We start from the raw sequence: 16,249 nt of genomic DNA on the forward strand, positions 1-16,249 counted from the left end.
AAGGTTTCTTCATCCTGCCCAGCTGATCTTAGACCATCATCAGCACCGCTTCAGAGGGGATTTAAGTAGCATTTGGAATGGGATATATTAACACGCCCTGATGGTATAAGAGGCCAACAGTGTTTAAGAAATGAGTCAGTGATAGGTTTTATGGATTCATGTGCTCCATGCGACACATTGATTGACTTAAACACTATGATCATAAGATCAATGAGCTCCTGTCTCTGAGTTAAGTCTCAACAGTTAAGTTTTTTTAATGTGGCTCAGGGTCTTCACTGCTTCTCTGTCTAAATTACCCCTACCAAAGGTAAAACTAACTTGTGAATTTTAAATATGGCACACGTGCATTTTGATTGGTTGCTGTGTTCATGAGCCAGTGTAAAGCTATTAATGAAAGAGGTTGTTTCTAACCAGGTGGCCTGAGATAGTGTAATACCAGTTTTTCAGGCTCAGAGGAAAACGCCAAACTAACACCAGTTTAGCACCAGAACCTGTTTGGTATAAGAGAAAAAAAATACTTCCTTGCCTTACGTTTAACTTACCCAACTCATCAACAACCGTAGAAGCTTAAAACGCTCTCACAAGTTGCGTGTAATGACACATTTGTTGTTTCTGCTCCAGCTGTTTCCCTCGCCCTCCTGCAAGTTGCTTTAGTTCTGTGACAGAAGGGATCAGACTGATGAATCAGACACAAAGTAACTTTAGGCACTTCGAAAACCCCAAAACTGGATTGTCTCCTGTGAGTTCTGATCAGTTCTCAAGAACTGAGTTTTTCTTCCTTTTTTTAGGGGGGGGGGGGGGGGGGGGGGGGTGGGGGGGAGTAACTTACTTGCCAGGTTTTCTGCCTCTGCCTTTGAACAAACCTCTAACATAAACTATGAATCCTTCGTTGCGATTGCTGAATGACCGAATCCCCCAGCTCTGAGCAGGATCTGTGTGTCCTGTCTCATCTTGCTGTCAGGATGGTGACTCAGCCAGTGCATGAACTTCCTCATCACACACTACAAAATCCTGCCTTACACTATTTATGACGTATAACATAGATCACTGTATTTGCAGCCTTTATTAGCACTGCTATTTAACAGCACCGGGAGGGGCTTTAAAGAAAGCAAGCAAGCTTGAAGCACAACATACTGATGGATGCGTTTTAACTGTGCATTTGTCCTTTTTGTGTCTTTGTCATGAATTACTTGATGAATCTGGACCTGGTCCAGAAACATGGACACCAACTGGGTCTGAAAAACTACGACCCACCAAGCATGAATTCTTAGAAACATGATGTTTTCTGTCCCATTTCTAAAAGATAACTTGGATTTTACCACTTGAAGCAACGCTATGTTTTGGTACAGCCCCTTGAAACTGGAACTGGCTATTGCACCATCCTGTGGTGAATAACTCACTGGTGTGCGGTTGTTCGTCATTGTTACGATGATTTCTCTTATGATGATTTTTCTTTTTACTGCCTATGAGAATTTTTTTCCTTATTCCAGTAATCCAGTCCATGTAACTCAGTCCCACACAGCGGGATAGGAACGTATTATTCTCTGTATACTCTACTGAAGTTGGACTCTGCCTTGAATTCATCTCCTTTGTTCATACTGAGTTCTCAGCTGAATGGTCAGAGAGGACCCATGTCAGCATACTGATAGCTTCAACAATTTATTTTAGTTAAAAAGCTACTTTGTAAGAGTGTAAATTCTGCTTTATGTTAGAGTCCTCCAATATTCTTTTGACAAAGAGAGCTGGCATATAAAGGACATCCACAGGTTATCCATTTAACTTCAAGTGCCGACCACATTTAGTGGCATGCTGAATAAAGATGAGCTGAAAACTGTGATTTTTCTTTTTTTATATGTATATTGCATCAGCACAATATTCCAACGTTTCATTTCTACATTTATTCAGCCTTGGAAAATACCATATTAGGAAACATTGTTTTAAAGTAAAGCTGGCATAACAAAAGGCTAAAAAATTATTAAGGGATTAATGTGTTATTGTACTTTATCAGTTTTGATCAACATTTCTAGGAATGTTAAATGAGTAATCCAGAACTTTTTGGCTCCTTACAAAACATGTGTAACATAGAAATTGTGAGGGAGGTGAAGAATCTCCAAAGCTCACTGTCAGAGAGCTGTGGTAAAGACTGGCAACTTGGGTACACTGAAGCGTTTTCAGTGGAGCTTAGATAACCTGACTCTAGCCAGATGTATTTCGCTCCGCCTAGCTCCACTCACATCCATCTGGGACCTTTCCATAGGAATTGCCTTTTTTGAAGGCTGGGCCTTATCACAAATTATTGCATATGATTGGATAAGCCACTTGTCTGTCATCTTTATCGACGTGCTATTTCAACCACTCACACCGAAGCTAACCCGTGACGCTGTGAGAGCGACGCAGGAATTTTTTTTTTTTTTTTATGTGTTTGCGGCTCAAGTGGCACGCGTTTTACTGACAGTGAGCTGACAGGAAGAGGGTGGAAGACAGGCGGCAAAGCGCCGCGGATCGGAGTCGATCCCGGGCCGACCGCATTGAGGACTAAATGCCTCCTAATATGGTTCCCGCTAACTGCTCGGCCGCGGACGCGCCCGCAAAACAAAACTTGCCAAATCCGGTCAGGAGAAGGGCGAAAACATCGTTTCCACCAACAAAAGCCTTCAGAGCTGTTCTCTGATGTTTGGAACATCAATTGTCCAATTGTCCAACCATGTTGTCCAAAATGATTGGACAACACTGAAAAAATAGCAGCATCAATGTTAACGCTTGCTTCCTCGATGCGAGCCGCCATTGCTATCTGTCTCACGTCACGGTCGCTTCTCCACTACGTCACATCTATGAAACTCCAGCCCTGCGTCCTGATTGGCTAGACAATAAAATTGGTTGGAGAAATCACTCTCTATGGGAGATGTCCCAGATGGATGTGAGTGAAGCTAGGCGGAGCGATATCAATCTGGCTAGTCAGGTTAGAGCTTAGATGCTGTTGGACTGTTTCCATTCCAACAGCCATGGAACCTGGTTGGGATGAATGCTGTCATCTGTGAAGTAATTGGAGATTTTTAAGCCTGAAGCCACTTATCATACCTTTACCAGGGGTGCAGATAAATGTGAGCCACATTGTATGGCTTCACTTCTGCTTTTTGTGGCTTGATGTCCAAAACTGCCTGCCAGGTTCAAACACCTAAAACATTCATTAACAACACAAGAAGGAGAGACAATGTGGTTAGTTTTCAAATAATCTTACAAGGAGATCAAACGAAGATGCTTAGTACAGATCTCCAAATTCGATCTGAAGCAAATCCGTCGCCTCCTCTCTATTTATTAGTAAAAGGAATCCCTGGTTCCATTGTCAAGCTAAGGGGTAGGGATAAGCAAAACAACTGTGACCTTTGAGATACAACCAAGCAGTTCAGACAGTACAGTTATGCGTAAGCACTCCAGATGGCTGAATAGAGTTCATAAAAACACTTATAGTCACAACATATTTCTCTGCTTTCTGCAGGCCTTCTGCAACTATAAGACAGAGATCCATCCATCCATCCATTTTCCGAACCGCTTAATCTCTCATGGTGTCGCGGGGGTTGCTGGTGCCTATCTCCAGCGTTCACTGGGCGAGAGGCGGGGTACACCCTGGACAGGTCAAGACAGAGATCTAAAACCTTAAAACTTCTTAGTAGTAAAGAGTAAATATATATGATAAATACAATGTACATAAAGAAAATAGTAAATAACATAAAATATGTAGGATATAGTAAGAATAATTCTATCACTGCCACTGCCTCTTTCTCTGTATAGTTAGACATGTTGCTGTTCAGCAGGTTTCCTATTTCTTTAGAGGGTAGGGGTAGGACATGTAGATGATATGGAAGCTGAGCTGGAGGACAATCAAAAAGTGTTATTGTGGGCAGAAAAACAAAATAGTTGTTCAGATGAAAGCGTCAGCTTTACAGTCACCATGGAAACATGGTGCTGTTGGCAAGAATTTGAATTTCAGCAGTAGTGAGGGCTACTTTATCCAGTGTTTATGAACAGCTTTGACAAATAGAGGCTGTTTTTGTTCCACAATGATAATAAATAAATAGATAACATTAAGTCCACTGCTGATATGCGGGACCTCTCCTGCCATTTCTTTCTGTCTAACACGAGCACAGAACCTTTCCCTGTGCTTTTTCCCTGTTTAATCCAACCTTTCTTGACAGATCAGTAATTAATTTATCCTTTTTTAACTCTGCATCCCCTGTATGTGACCGCCACTGCCTTGTCTACCACTATTACCATTTACTTCCTTAATCTCCGACCTTTTCCTCTTTTTATCCCTCTGTCTTTTCTCTGCTTCATATCCAGCATTTTACAGTGCAGCACCACTCACCTCAGCAGGGATCATTCCCATCATGCAGTCGCTGTGCCCAGACGGACAAAGGGATGAATTTGGATTCCTGCAATACAAAAATTCTACGTGAGTAGAACTTAGCATTGGACTTAAAAAAACATTTCTGTGTCATATTGTGTGTGATTTACTTGTACCACAAGTACCACAGTGAGAAAAAGCTCAGACCAAGGTCAACTGGGCTACTGATAATCCAGCAAATACCCCCATGATTAAATAAGTATTTGGAAAGTGAACAGCCTTTAAAAAGACCAAATCCAGCTAAGGTTTCCATTTGGGTGCAAAATATTGCAGGTTTAATGCTTGCTTAATTTACAGACTCAGATTTAAGCTATGTTAGCACCATTTCTCATCATAGCACATATGTATGTCTATCATGGAGGCATGGAGAAGTTGAGCTCATTTTGTGAAACATCCAGTTCTGAAGTTCGTGTGAGAATGGGGGTTTTGCCCTTTTAATGGCGTAGCTGTATCAAGGAAAAGGGTGTTAAATGTACAGTGTGATGCTGCATCCGATCAGACTGGGTTACTTTTGGTGGCACTTAATGGTCCCCTGACCATCTAAGGATGGAAGTTTAATGCCCAATAAATAATCTGAGGGCCAAATAATAATAATTAGCTATATAAATAAAAAATGGGTCAGACTGCCCTCCTGCTAGAGCTGCTCTAAGCATTCAACATACCAAATTAATCTTCTACAGGAACATTTGTAAAAGAAGTTGTGTTTTTTAAGAGCATGTGTAAAAGATCTGATTATGTTATTATTGGGTCATCACTGCAGCATTTGAGTTGCTTATGCATAAATTCTGTATCGTGAGGCAAACGTCTAATTTGCAACCCTCGAGCTGTTGAGTTTCTCAAAAAGTCCAAATAACTCTTCATCAATGTAATGTGCACTACTGTGACAGGAGTTTAATGTTAATGTTCTAATTATTGATTGAAATTTCATATTCAATCAATTCTAAAATGGACTTGATTTATAAATGTTCTTTGATAGTAGCTGTGACCTGACTTGGGAAGCCCATAGAATGCTTATTAATATAGTGGGAAGGAGAGAAATAAATTACAGCAGTTTCAGTTGGGTTCTTCTCACCTTTGCTCCCAGTGGATTAAAGTTTATAGTTGGTAATCCTGTTCTGAAACACTTTTTATTATACTGGGTAAAATTGTACTTCCATCCTGAAAGTAGTAAATACATTATGTATTCAGAAAAAGGAGGTTAAAAAAAAATTATTTCTTTGAGAGCTGCAGGCTTGTTAAGTCTTCGGTGTGAAGAGCAGCGATTTGTCGAGGGTTGTGGTCCTGCTCTTACTCCCCTCTGTCCCTGAAGTTCCGGGGGAAATCGCCTTATCTATTGATTGTCCCACTTACCAATCATTCTGACGCACTGTTGTAACACCAGTGTGTGTGCAGGTTCCTTGTTAGTTTCCTCTCGCTGGCTGCGCATGTGCTCTTCTAGCGTTTATATATCTGGTTAGCTCCGGAGTGTATTTGGGCGATTTTTTTTAATGCAAGCCCCCTGAATAGGGGAAAAGCAAGGTAAGACAGTCTTGCATATGTGGAGTTTTTCAAAAAGGGACCGGGGGAGACTTCTGCAAATATCGCCGACCCTAGGTTTGATAACAGTTTGGGTCTTTATCATCTGAAGGTAAAACCTGTCATTCCTCATGGTCTCCCTCCCTTTTCAGATTTTTGATCTGAACACAAAGCCTCAGAGGAGTTTTAACATGGAGATCGGAGTAAGGCTATGATACAGCGTTTAGAACTGCAGTCAAATTCACTTTAAAAAAAAAATAATTCATGTGGACATATGTGCTTTTACCTCTAATTTACGCATGTAATAAACACCTCTGATTTTTTCCCCCAGTTTCTTTGTTTTTTCTCTTTGGTTGCCACGTCACCATGAAAAAAAAAATGGTCAGCTGACCCATTTTTGATCCACATTGACATTCATGAGGTGGTTTGCATTAACCATTTATGGTTGACTCTGGGAGTGTAGAGAGCAGAACCTGAGACGGATCCTGGTACCAAATGTTCAGGCGCCAATGTGATCTATAAAGGGAAGTTGTGTGATAGTGTGCATGCACATGGTTAATAAATCTGAATTTTTTTGCCGTTTTATAAATGAGACCCCTGGTCTTAAGATGGCTCTAACATGAGGTCAATTTGCCCTCAAACACAACATACTTTCAATATTCCTGCTTATTTATAGAATTAAAATGAAACAAAAGAGGGAAAATACACATCCTCCTTCTTTCCATTATTTTTATATAGGAAGTACCAATTAGGTGCTGCCAAACAAGTAGAGTTTGTTAACTGATCAACAAGGGGTAATCATATGGGCTTGCTTTGCTGCAACAGCATCCATACACCTTGTAGACACTATGTTAACCATTAACTCTTTTGTACACCAAAGGTTTCTAAAGTCAGACATGAGGTCATCTGTGCAGCAGCCCAAGCCAGACCCAAACTGGCTTGTTAAAAGAAATACAATCACAAACACACCAACTAATCTGCTACAGACGTACTGAAAAGTGAAGATTTTGCCCCTCACACCCCAATCACCAAATGGGAAAAAGACCTCAACGTCCTTACAGATGATCAGCTTTGGAACAAAATCTGCACATTTTTACCATGTCCAATGATACTAATGTGCAGGTAATACAATCCAGATTCAATAACAGAACAGGCCTCATATCATCTGCGTCATAACACTGTACACTCAACAAACCTGATGGCCACCCGTCCACCAAGACATAACCACCAAGGTGCCCCAGTTTATTCTGCTATGCCCTCCGTCTGTATAACAAAACAAAGGCCAACACCGCTGCTCGTAGCCCTGACTATCACCACTGAAACAATACTGCTCCGCTGGAAAAACAGGCCAAAGATCACTGCATCGCAATGGCTTGACCTCCCCACACCACAGATACCAATCTGTTGATGCTCTTTTATTGTAATTTTTGTTCAACTATTTGCTTATTTCTTCTTTGTTGGAATGTACAGTGACAAAAATAAGATTTCTTATTATTATTTTGTAAATCATTATCTCGGTTTGTAACACTTTTTGTTTGTCTGTATTGTTTGTTTGTGATGTATGGGAAAGAAATAATAAATAAAAAAAATCCACTCTAAATAATATTGATTAAAAATGAACAGATTTTCAGTGGGTTCAGGTCCAGATCTCGTCGTGACTGAAATGCTGTAGTAGAACCTGTGTATAAAGCTGTGTAGAGATGTCCATAAACCTCAATAACCTGAAAGTGTTGGAAAGGAGAATGGACCAAAATTCCTCCACAATCATGTGGGAAACTGATAAATAATGATGAAAACAACAACTTCAAGTCATTACTGCTCAACGTGGTTCAGATTAATAAAATCCTGGAAAAAAGAGGATTTTCAATTCAATTCAATTCAATTTTATTTATATAGCGCCAAATCATGAAACATGTCATCTCAAGGCACTTTACAAAGTCAAGTTCAATCATATTATACAGATTGGGTCAGATTATACAGATTGGTCAAAAATGTCCTATATAAGGAAACCAGTTGATTGCATCAAAGTCCCGACAAGCAGCATTCACTCCTGGGGAAGCGTAGAGCCACAGGAAGAGTCATCTGCATTGTACATGGCTTTGCTGCAATCCCTCATACTGAGCAAGCATGAAGCGACAGTGGGAAGAAAAACCACCCATTAGCGGGAAGGAAAAACCTCCGGCAGAACCGGGCTCAGTATGATCGGTCATCTGCCTCGACCGACTGGGGGTTACAGAAGACAGAGCAGAGACACAACAAGAGAGACAAAAAAGCACAGAAGCACACATTGATCTAGTAATCTGTTCTACATTAGATGGTAGTAGCGGGTGAGCCGTCTTCTCTGGATGATGTCACAGTTAACAGAACGCCAGACCAGGTGTACCTACTATGAAGAGAAAAGAGAGAGAACAGAAAGTTAAAGCAGAAATGACAACACATAATGCATAATTGAAGAACAGTAGAACTCAATAGAGTGATAGATATAGAGGATGAAATCTCTTTTTTCTTTATAGAACCTTTATGTGAACCTTTGGGCCTTTGGTACCACAGAGTACTCCAGATGCATTTGCTTGTTTTTAATCTGTTTTTAGAAACTAAATTTCTGTGCCTGAAGGTGTTCCTGTTCCGAGATAAACTGGTTTATGGTTTACAACGACTAAATCAACCGGCCATAATGTTGTTTGTGGAAAAAGGACTGAAGCACGGGCAAGAGCTGCATGGTAGAATGGATAAGACGATTTATTGAGAATAATTAACTAAATTTGCTTGCAGCGAGCAATGAGGTGGCAGGGACAGGAGAAAAACAGAACTTAGCAATGAATACAGAAACCACAACCAATCAACAGAATATGACAAAAATAAACTCACTAAAGGCAGGTAGGAAAATAAGGATCTAACCGAAACAAGACTAACCTCTTTAAATCATAATGAGCAGAAAACTAATGATGGGAATAAGAAGGAAGTGAATCTATAGAATGACATTAAAGTTGAAAAACAAAAACAGAACTGGACAATCCCCAGGAACATAAAAATAATCATCCTGGGGATGATGGTAGAAGTACAGCATCCATTTCTTTGCATTTCACCATCCTTTAGCCAGTAACAATCTCCCTTTCCTATGCAGGAAACTGAGGCATTGTTTTCTATTCAGTACAAACAGCTCTGGACTTCTAGTTGGCTAATTGTATTTCTAGGTTGATTTAAGCTGAAGGCTTCCTGGTAGCTTATCAGATGTCTTGTAGCCCTTCACTGTGCTGCACATGTGGTGGAACTTCAGAAACAATGGAAGGTTAGATGGATTAAACATTAAAGTTGGGTGCTCTGATGTCTGTCGGTGTTCACACATAAATATAAATGCCTCAGTATGTTTTCCTCTTCTGTACAGGAGAGACTGACATACACCCACATGCAACACTTAGTGCTCTCCATCGGCATATTTTCTGCTTTACCCATTTGGTTAGTTTAGTTTAGTTTTCTGCATCCAGGTAATTACAGTAACAAGACAGGAGAGTGGTGAAATGTTTCAGAATGGGGATAGATGCTAACATGAGCTCCTCAGATCTGATTAAAAGCAGACTGGAAATGTTTGCTAGAGCAATATTTCATATCCAAATCTTCTTGCTCTAGAGTGACTCAGCTGCTGGAGCGCATCAGTGAAGTGGTTGAACAGAACCGGCTCTTCACATCTGACAGACCAGGTTTGGGTCAGGACCTGGAGACCCTGCAGCAGCACCTGGAGAGTCTCAGTACTGCACAATTACTGTCTGACTACAACTTCAACAGCAGCCAAGGTCAGACTGTTTAAGCTTCACTTTTCACTAATAACAAATTTTAACCTGCTATTTCATTCAGGGTATGATTCCCTCTTGCTGAACATACTACTACATACTACTCCAAGAATCCCACTCAGACCGCTCATATACCGGGATGGATCCCGGGGCCCAGGACATCCTTCATAGTATCGGCTTTAGATTTTGTTGCCATGACCTACTCTTTTAGGTGTTTTCATCTCTCATTGAGATGTTTATGACATGTTTATGACATGGCTAATCTAAGGCAGCACATCTACGCTTTTGTAGCCACAGTTGTTTTCTAGAAATAATTTACCGATCAGATGCTGGGTATCTGTGGAGTGAACTAATCACTGACAAATACTGCAGAAAGACCCAGAACATTATGATCATATAAAGCAACTCTAAGTAAAGCAGAAGCAGTACAAATCTATGTGAACTTAAGTATTTGAATCAAATCTTACTTCTACAACTTCAAAACACAACTTCTTGACAATGAAACCACCCTGACAAAGTTAAAAAGAAAGCAGATTTGTTGTAAAACGTTCAGCTTGACCGGCATCTGCTGAAGTCACATCTGGACCAGTTCTCCCCTTCCCTCATTGAAAAAAACATCCCCAACGCAATGAACAGAATCAATGAACAGAAGTCTAGTGACAGTTTTTTTCTTTTCTCAGGCATGAAATGAAAATGCCCACATAGTTCTCAGCCAGGGTCTCAGCAGCAGCCTGAGTCAACAGCTAAGTCTCTTTGAGAATGCTGTTTCCTTTTAAATAAATTCTTACACTTTTTCTTTCTCCCCAGCTTCATTTTTAATCTCCTCCGTGCCATTCAGCCATCTTCCCTTTTGTAACAACATCCACTCCAAACTGTCTTACCAGTGATCTTGTAGTTCTTAGGTAAGCTGCATTCACTGACCTGAAAAAGATCAGAGATTTGACTTTCTAACTGCCTGATTACCAGTCAGGTTCGATCGAGCAGAAAATCTAGTCACCAACCTACTTCTCAATGTTTCTCTAACATAAATATCTGTTGTTCCTTTGCTGTTCTGTCATTATTACTGTCGATGCTAGTAAAGATATTGGTTCAGTATGTAGCCAAATGTATATAGATGGTTCTTAAAACCAGTTTTCACCTCTGGCGTTGTGTTTACTTCAGATTCCTGGGTTAGAGCAACCCTCTCAGCTCCCAGCTGAACATGAAGACTAATCTCATCCAACAATACAAATATTGTTTCAAATGTGTTTGGACAGGCCTCTAAAGTTACAGAACTGATTGCTAATCTTTCCTGGAGTTTCTTAGTTGAAAGAACAGCTCCATGGCCTTATTGGGGTCTGTATGACAAACTCAATATGATACAAGCTTACTGGAAATGTCAAATGATTTCAAAAAGACTACAGTTAGCGACTTGTGAGCAACTGTGTGAACATGTTAAACATTTAACTCTGCAACAGCCTTCAGTGTAAATCTAAAGCCCAAACACAGCAGAACAGCACATGTGGATCTCCAGAAGTCACTGTTTTCAGCAAAAGGCAAGTCAGCCTGAGGAAATACGCAGACACGACCTAACACTTCTTATAATAGTTCAGGTTTCAAGTAACAACAGATACATGTTCTAAAAGGTAAATGCTTTGAGGATGACAAGAAGTTCCTGGCCCTACAGGCCGAGCATAACCCTGTTATGGTTCAAGGATAATCACAGCTGGCAGATTAGGCAGATCAGATTAAATAAATCATCATGTCCTCGATATCTGTCTGAGCAGGACAGATAAATGGGACTTCTACAGATTATTTAATCAGCATTTTAGTCATTACAGAGCCTTTTCGTGTTAAATTACTTGGCTATAAGTTGTAAAATTAAAAACATATTATTTATAAAAATATTATATGTATAGTTTCAGTATCATCAATCAGGTACAGCCATGATGAAATATGATCTCAGTCAGTTCTTCTCTAGTGTAGAAAACCACGCAACAACAATAAAAGCACGTCATTATTCACGTGGTCCCGAAACGGAACAACCGCGACAAGCTCAGTCCAGTCCAAAAGCAATATGATACAGTAAACAACACAGTAAAACTGCATCATAGTTCCTTTTTCTGTTACTGTAGCTTAAGGTTGTAGACAGAATTCACTGGATCCAAATAAACTTAATATACCCCTGAAACAGGACCTGTCTCTCCTCCTCAATTACTTAGTTTAACCAACACGCTTATTAATTAACTTATTATCAACTGGGTTTAATTTATCTGTTTGTGTGTGTAGGCTTCACACTGGCCAGTGTTTTGAAGGACCAGCAGGTTTTCCAGCAGTTTCTGGTCAGGAATCTTTCCCTCTCCAACTCAACAGCCAGCACGCTGCTCAACAGTCCAGTGAGCCTCCAAGAGGTGACTCAGTGTTTACTGCATCACACCCATACCCTGTTACAACACTGTGAGCATCATGGTGAGATGCATGACCGTGAGAAGTTGGGGATCCAGGGATGTGACCCTCGATTAGCTCAGCATTAGGGTTAAAACAGGTCAAAGGTCAAACTCACTTAGTGTTGTTTGGAAAGGGGGTTCACAAGTATTATTGTTCAAACTGAACCTTTGCATTTTTAATAAACAGATGGAATTGAAATAGAAATTTCTTGATAAAACACAACAGTACTAACTGTTTACCATACTTTTCTCTCTATCAGCTGTAAGCTTGAATTGTTGTGCTATTACACCCGCGGTTCTCAAAGTGTGTGGCGCAACCCACTAGTGGGGAATTGAGACGTAACAGGTGGGGCTCGCCAAGTTCCGGTGTGTGTGTTTGTGTGACTATAAATGTAGAACGTGTGAGAGCAAACTGTTCTTATAGCTGTCTGTTGCCGCTTATTAGACCAATCACACCCACAAAGTAATCATTACTAGCTTACATGTAGTCTAATTAAAAGAACATTAGATATGAGAGAAATTTCACCTGGAACTGAAGTGCCAAAATAATGATTGACGTGACGTCGGCATATTATTTGTAACGGAATAAACTTTCACGCTATATTTAGCGACTTTTCAGACCCCTCCAGCGACTGTTTTTCAAAAAAGCGACTAGCGACAAATCTAGCGACTTTTGGAGACTCTTACGTGAAAGCACGTATCGTTCCTATTCTTGTCCTCCAGCGGCAGGTGCTGTCATTGGGCGCCTCCCCCGTCCCAACCCCGTTCTCCCCCGCTACCGCAGGAGTACCTCTCAGCGCTTCAGTCAGAGACACAGCATGTTTACCCTCAGCGTCCAGACTGCAAATAAAGCGCACATGCGCCGGGATTGACGGCGCAGGTTGATCATAAATAACTGAATTTGAAATATTTTATCTTAAATAAATAACGGCGTTTGATTCACACAGCCACATGTTCATGTTTTACTGTGATTTGTAGGCTCCTTGGTGGACCACAAGGGAAAAAAGAAAACGTTAAAAAAAAGAGAAAAAGAGTTAAAAAAAATTTTTTTAACTCTGCCATAGTGTCTCTTTATGGTTCATTTTGCCGGTCTCAAACCCGGGTAAATGAGGAGGGTTAGTATTGTAATAAATTAAACATTAATAAAAAATTAATAAAAATAAATATAAAATAATAATAATAAATAAACATTAATGGACAGAAAAAAGTAGCTCTATATATTCTGAGTGTTTTTACTCAATTTTTGTCTCTCTCTAACAACGTTATTTCTCCCACAGCGTCAATAACTTGCACATCACATCATGTGGCAGATTATGCAAATTAGGTGATGACGTCACTCAGTGACTTCTAGCGACTTTTAGCACAGCCTATAGCTACTTTCCTTACTGAGGAGTTGGCAACACTGTCGCGCCCATATATCTGTATCTGTATACATCTGTTTCCCCCAATGGATCGTAGGCTATTGTGGGCAAGACAACATGGATTTCTTTGTGACACGGACCTCAAAATTTGTCGAGTCGGCACCAGCAGAGAGACACCAACCAGAAGGGCCTAAAAAACCAAAAAGCCAACCAAAAAGAAAATATGATGAAGGGTATCTTGCTCTTGGATTCACGGCAGCGGTGGTGGGGGCAGAGGAGAGACCGATGTGTGTCCTGTGTCTTAAACCGCTAGCAGCAAACAGCATGAGACCCAACAAATTAAGAAGACACCTAGAGACCACACACCCCAGTCACGTCAATAAGCCTCTTGATTTCTTTCAAAGAAAACTGGCAGAATACCGTCAACAGAAAACTTGCATGGTAAAAGCTGCATCAGTAAACAGTAAGGCACAGATGGCTTCATATAGAGTAGCATACAGACTCGCGCAATGCAAAAAACTGCACACAATTGCCGAGCAGCTCGTTTTCCACGCTGCTCTAGATATGGTGTCAGTTATGCTTGACGAGACAAGCGCAGCAAAATTAAAAGCTGTCCCCCTGTCCAACGACACAATTGCGAGAAGTATATGCAACATTTCCAGTGATCTTGAAGAGCAACTCATAGAAAAATTAAAAGACAGTTGTTTTGCATTACAAGTGGATGAAGCTACTGACAGCAATAAAGACTGCTTGTTCATATCGTACGTCCGCTTTGTAAATGGCGAGTCACTATGCGATGATTTGCTGTTTTGCAAATACATAAAAATAGAGCCACGGCCGATGAACTGTTTAAGATCATGGACAATTACCTCAAAGAACACGGCCTTAAACGGGATAACTGTGTGGGCTTTTGCTCTGATGGCGCACAGACCATGGCAGGGTCAAGAAACGGGCTGCAGGCGGTAATATGGCGCATTGGACGCACTGTTTCATTCACAGGGAAGCGCTCACATCAAGACAGCTCAGCCCTGAACTAAATGAGGTTTTGACAGAAGTTGTGAGCGTGGTAAATTTTATCAAAACCCGACCTCTGAAAGCGCAACTATTCTCCGCACTTTGTGAGGAAATGGGAGCTGATCACACATCTGTGCTGTTTCACAGTGAAGCACGGTGGCTCTCCCGGGGCAAAGTGCTGTCGCGCGTCTTTGAGCTCAGGGCAGAGATTCGGATCTTCTTGGAAGAGGAGCACATGAATGAGCCTGCAAGCAAGTTCAGTGATGAACAATTTCTGTTGAAACTAGCCTAACTTAGCGATGTGTTTGGCAAGCTGAATGAATTAAATCTTCAGGTTCAAGGCAAAGACAAGCACCTACCTCACCTGGCAGACAAGATCACCGCATTCATCCGAAAGCTTGAGGTATGGGGCAGGCGCCTCTATCTGCAAAACATAGATGTCTTTGAGAACCTGAGTGAAGTTGCTGAAACCACTGAATCTAAAGCCACCACAGTGATCCCATGTAGTAAGCAGCACCTCTCTTCCCTGAGTGAATTGTTTCAAAAATACTTCCCAAACAACAGTGCTCAGTATGCCTGGGTTATGGATCCATTCAATGCAGCAGGTTGGTATTTTGACATTTTATTGAATATTATACTCATATATTATACATGAATTTATTTCTGTTGTATGCTACTACCTGGAATGGATTGTTGTCAAACTGATTTCTTTGTGTTTATCATGCAATGACAAATAAAGTAAGTCTATTTTTTTCTATTCTGTCTGCAGCACCTGCTGATTTTAGGTCTGCTGAGGAGGACCAGTTTATTGACATGACATCTGACTCCACCCTGAGGCTCAGGTTTAATGCTCAGACTCTTAGTGAATTCTGGTTTGGAGTGGAGAGGGAGTATCCACTAATCAGGCAGAGAGCTGTGCGCATTCTTCTTCCCTTTGCCACATCATATCTCTGTGAGATGGGCTTTTCAGCTGTTGCTTCACTGAAAACAAAATACAGATCTCAGCTGAACATTGGGCATGACTTGAGAGTGGCAGTATCAAGCCTGCAACCCCGTTTTGAGAAACTGTGCAATGCAAAACAGGCTCATGCAGCCACTAATGCAGGGATAAATAGACCTGTCTTACCAGATGGATTTCACTTCTTTTCTTTTATTAACAGATTGCAGAGTGGCACTTTATTTTTTCTATCTTTGAGCTTGATACAAATTTTGACACAGCTGCATTTTCTTTTCTTTATTTTTGAGCTTGCTGTTATTTGATGTAGATGTAGATGCTTGTATTTAGATACTACTTGTTACTTCAATAAAATTGGAACATTTTAAGATTGTTGCATATTTAATTAGCATTGTGTTGGGGCGATGGGGACAGGTGGGGCTTTAAAATTCCCCCCTTGTCCAAAGTGGGGAATGACAGAAACCTTGATGGATAGAATTGCACCAAAAGCTCTATGAAATACGAGAATATTTGAAGATAAGCAGCTGGTGACCTCTGGCAGAAAACTGAATATGGCTCCTCATCACTGTGCTTTCAGCGGGACCAAGGTCCAAAACATATGGGCCAATCAATACAAAGAGGGGTCACCACTCACACAAAAAGCCATCTCAGCCCCCAGACCTAAATCCTGCAGAAAATCTCTGGGGTCAGGTGAAATGTTAGGGGAGGAAGCCAAGTGCTGATGAGAAATGGAGGGTTGTACAAACTCCTGGCAGCAGTTAGAAACATGTGATTTTTTTCCCAATTGA

General features: G+C 40.8%; 1 protein-coding gene and 1 long non-coding RNA gene across 8 annotated transcripts in view; both read left to right on the plus strand.

Annotated features, from left to right (window-relative positions):
• The window catches only part of abca2 (ATP-binding cassette, sub-family A (ABC1), member 2), a 243,795-nt gene that overhangs the window by 32,488 nt on the left and 195,058 nt on the right, over positions 1-16,249 (plus strand). For 6 of the 7 annotated variants that reach the window (XR_004932179.1, XM_036144720.1, XM_036144715.1 and 3 more), the window contains 3 exons: positions 4,339-4,450; positions 9,545-9,708; positions 11,974-12,095. Coding sequence is in view for 5 of the 7 variants with exons in the window: in XM_036144720.1 (XP_036000613.1) it covers positions 4,339-4,450; positions 9,545-9,708; positions 11,974-12,095 (398 nt within the window). In the remaining 2 variants the exon portion in view is untranslated. Of the gene's footprint in view, positions 1-4,338; positions 4,451-5,889; positions 5,921-9,544; positions 9,709-11,973; positions 12,096-16,249 lie in introns of those variants that run through there. The other variant, XM_036144719.1, reaches the window with a different exon arrangement.
• Positions 13,326-15,832, plus strand: LOC118565084. The gene is made up of 2 exons (XR_004932180.1): positions 13,326-15,111; positions 15,276-15,832. It is a non-coding gene; the product is annotated as an uncharacterized LOC118565084 (long non-coding RNA).

The sequence above is a fragment of the Fundulus heteroclitus genome, chromosome 12 (assembly GCF_011125445.2).
Source record: "Fundulus heteroclitus isolate FHET01 chromosome 12, MU-UCD_Fhet_4.1, whole genome shotgun sequence".
Taxonomy (NCBI): domain Eukaryota; kingdom Metazoa; phylum Chordata; class Actinopteri; order Cyprinodontiformes; family Fundulidae; genus Fundulus; species Fundulus heteroclitus.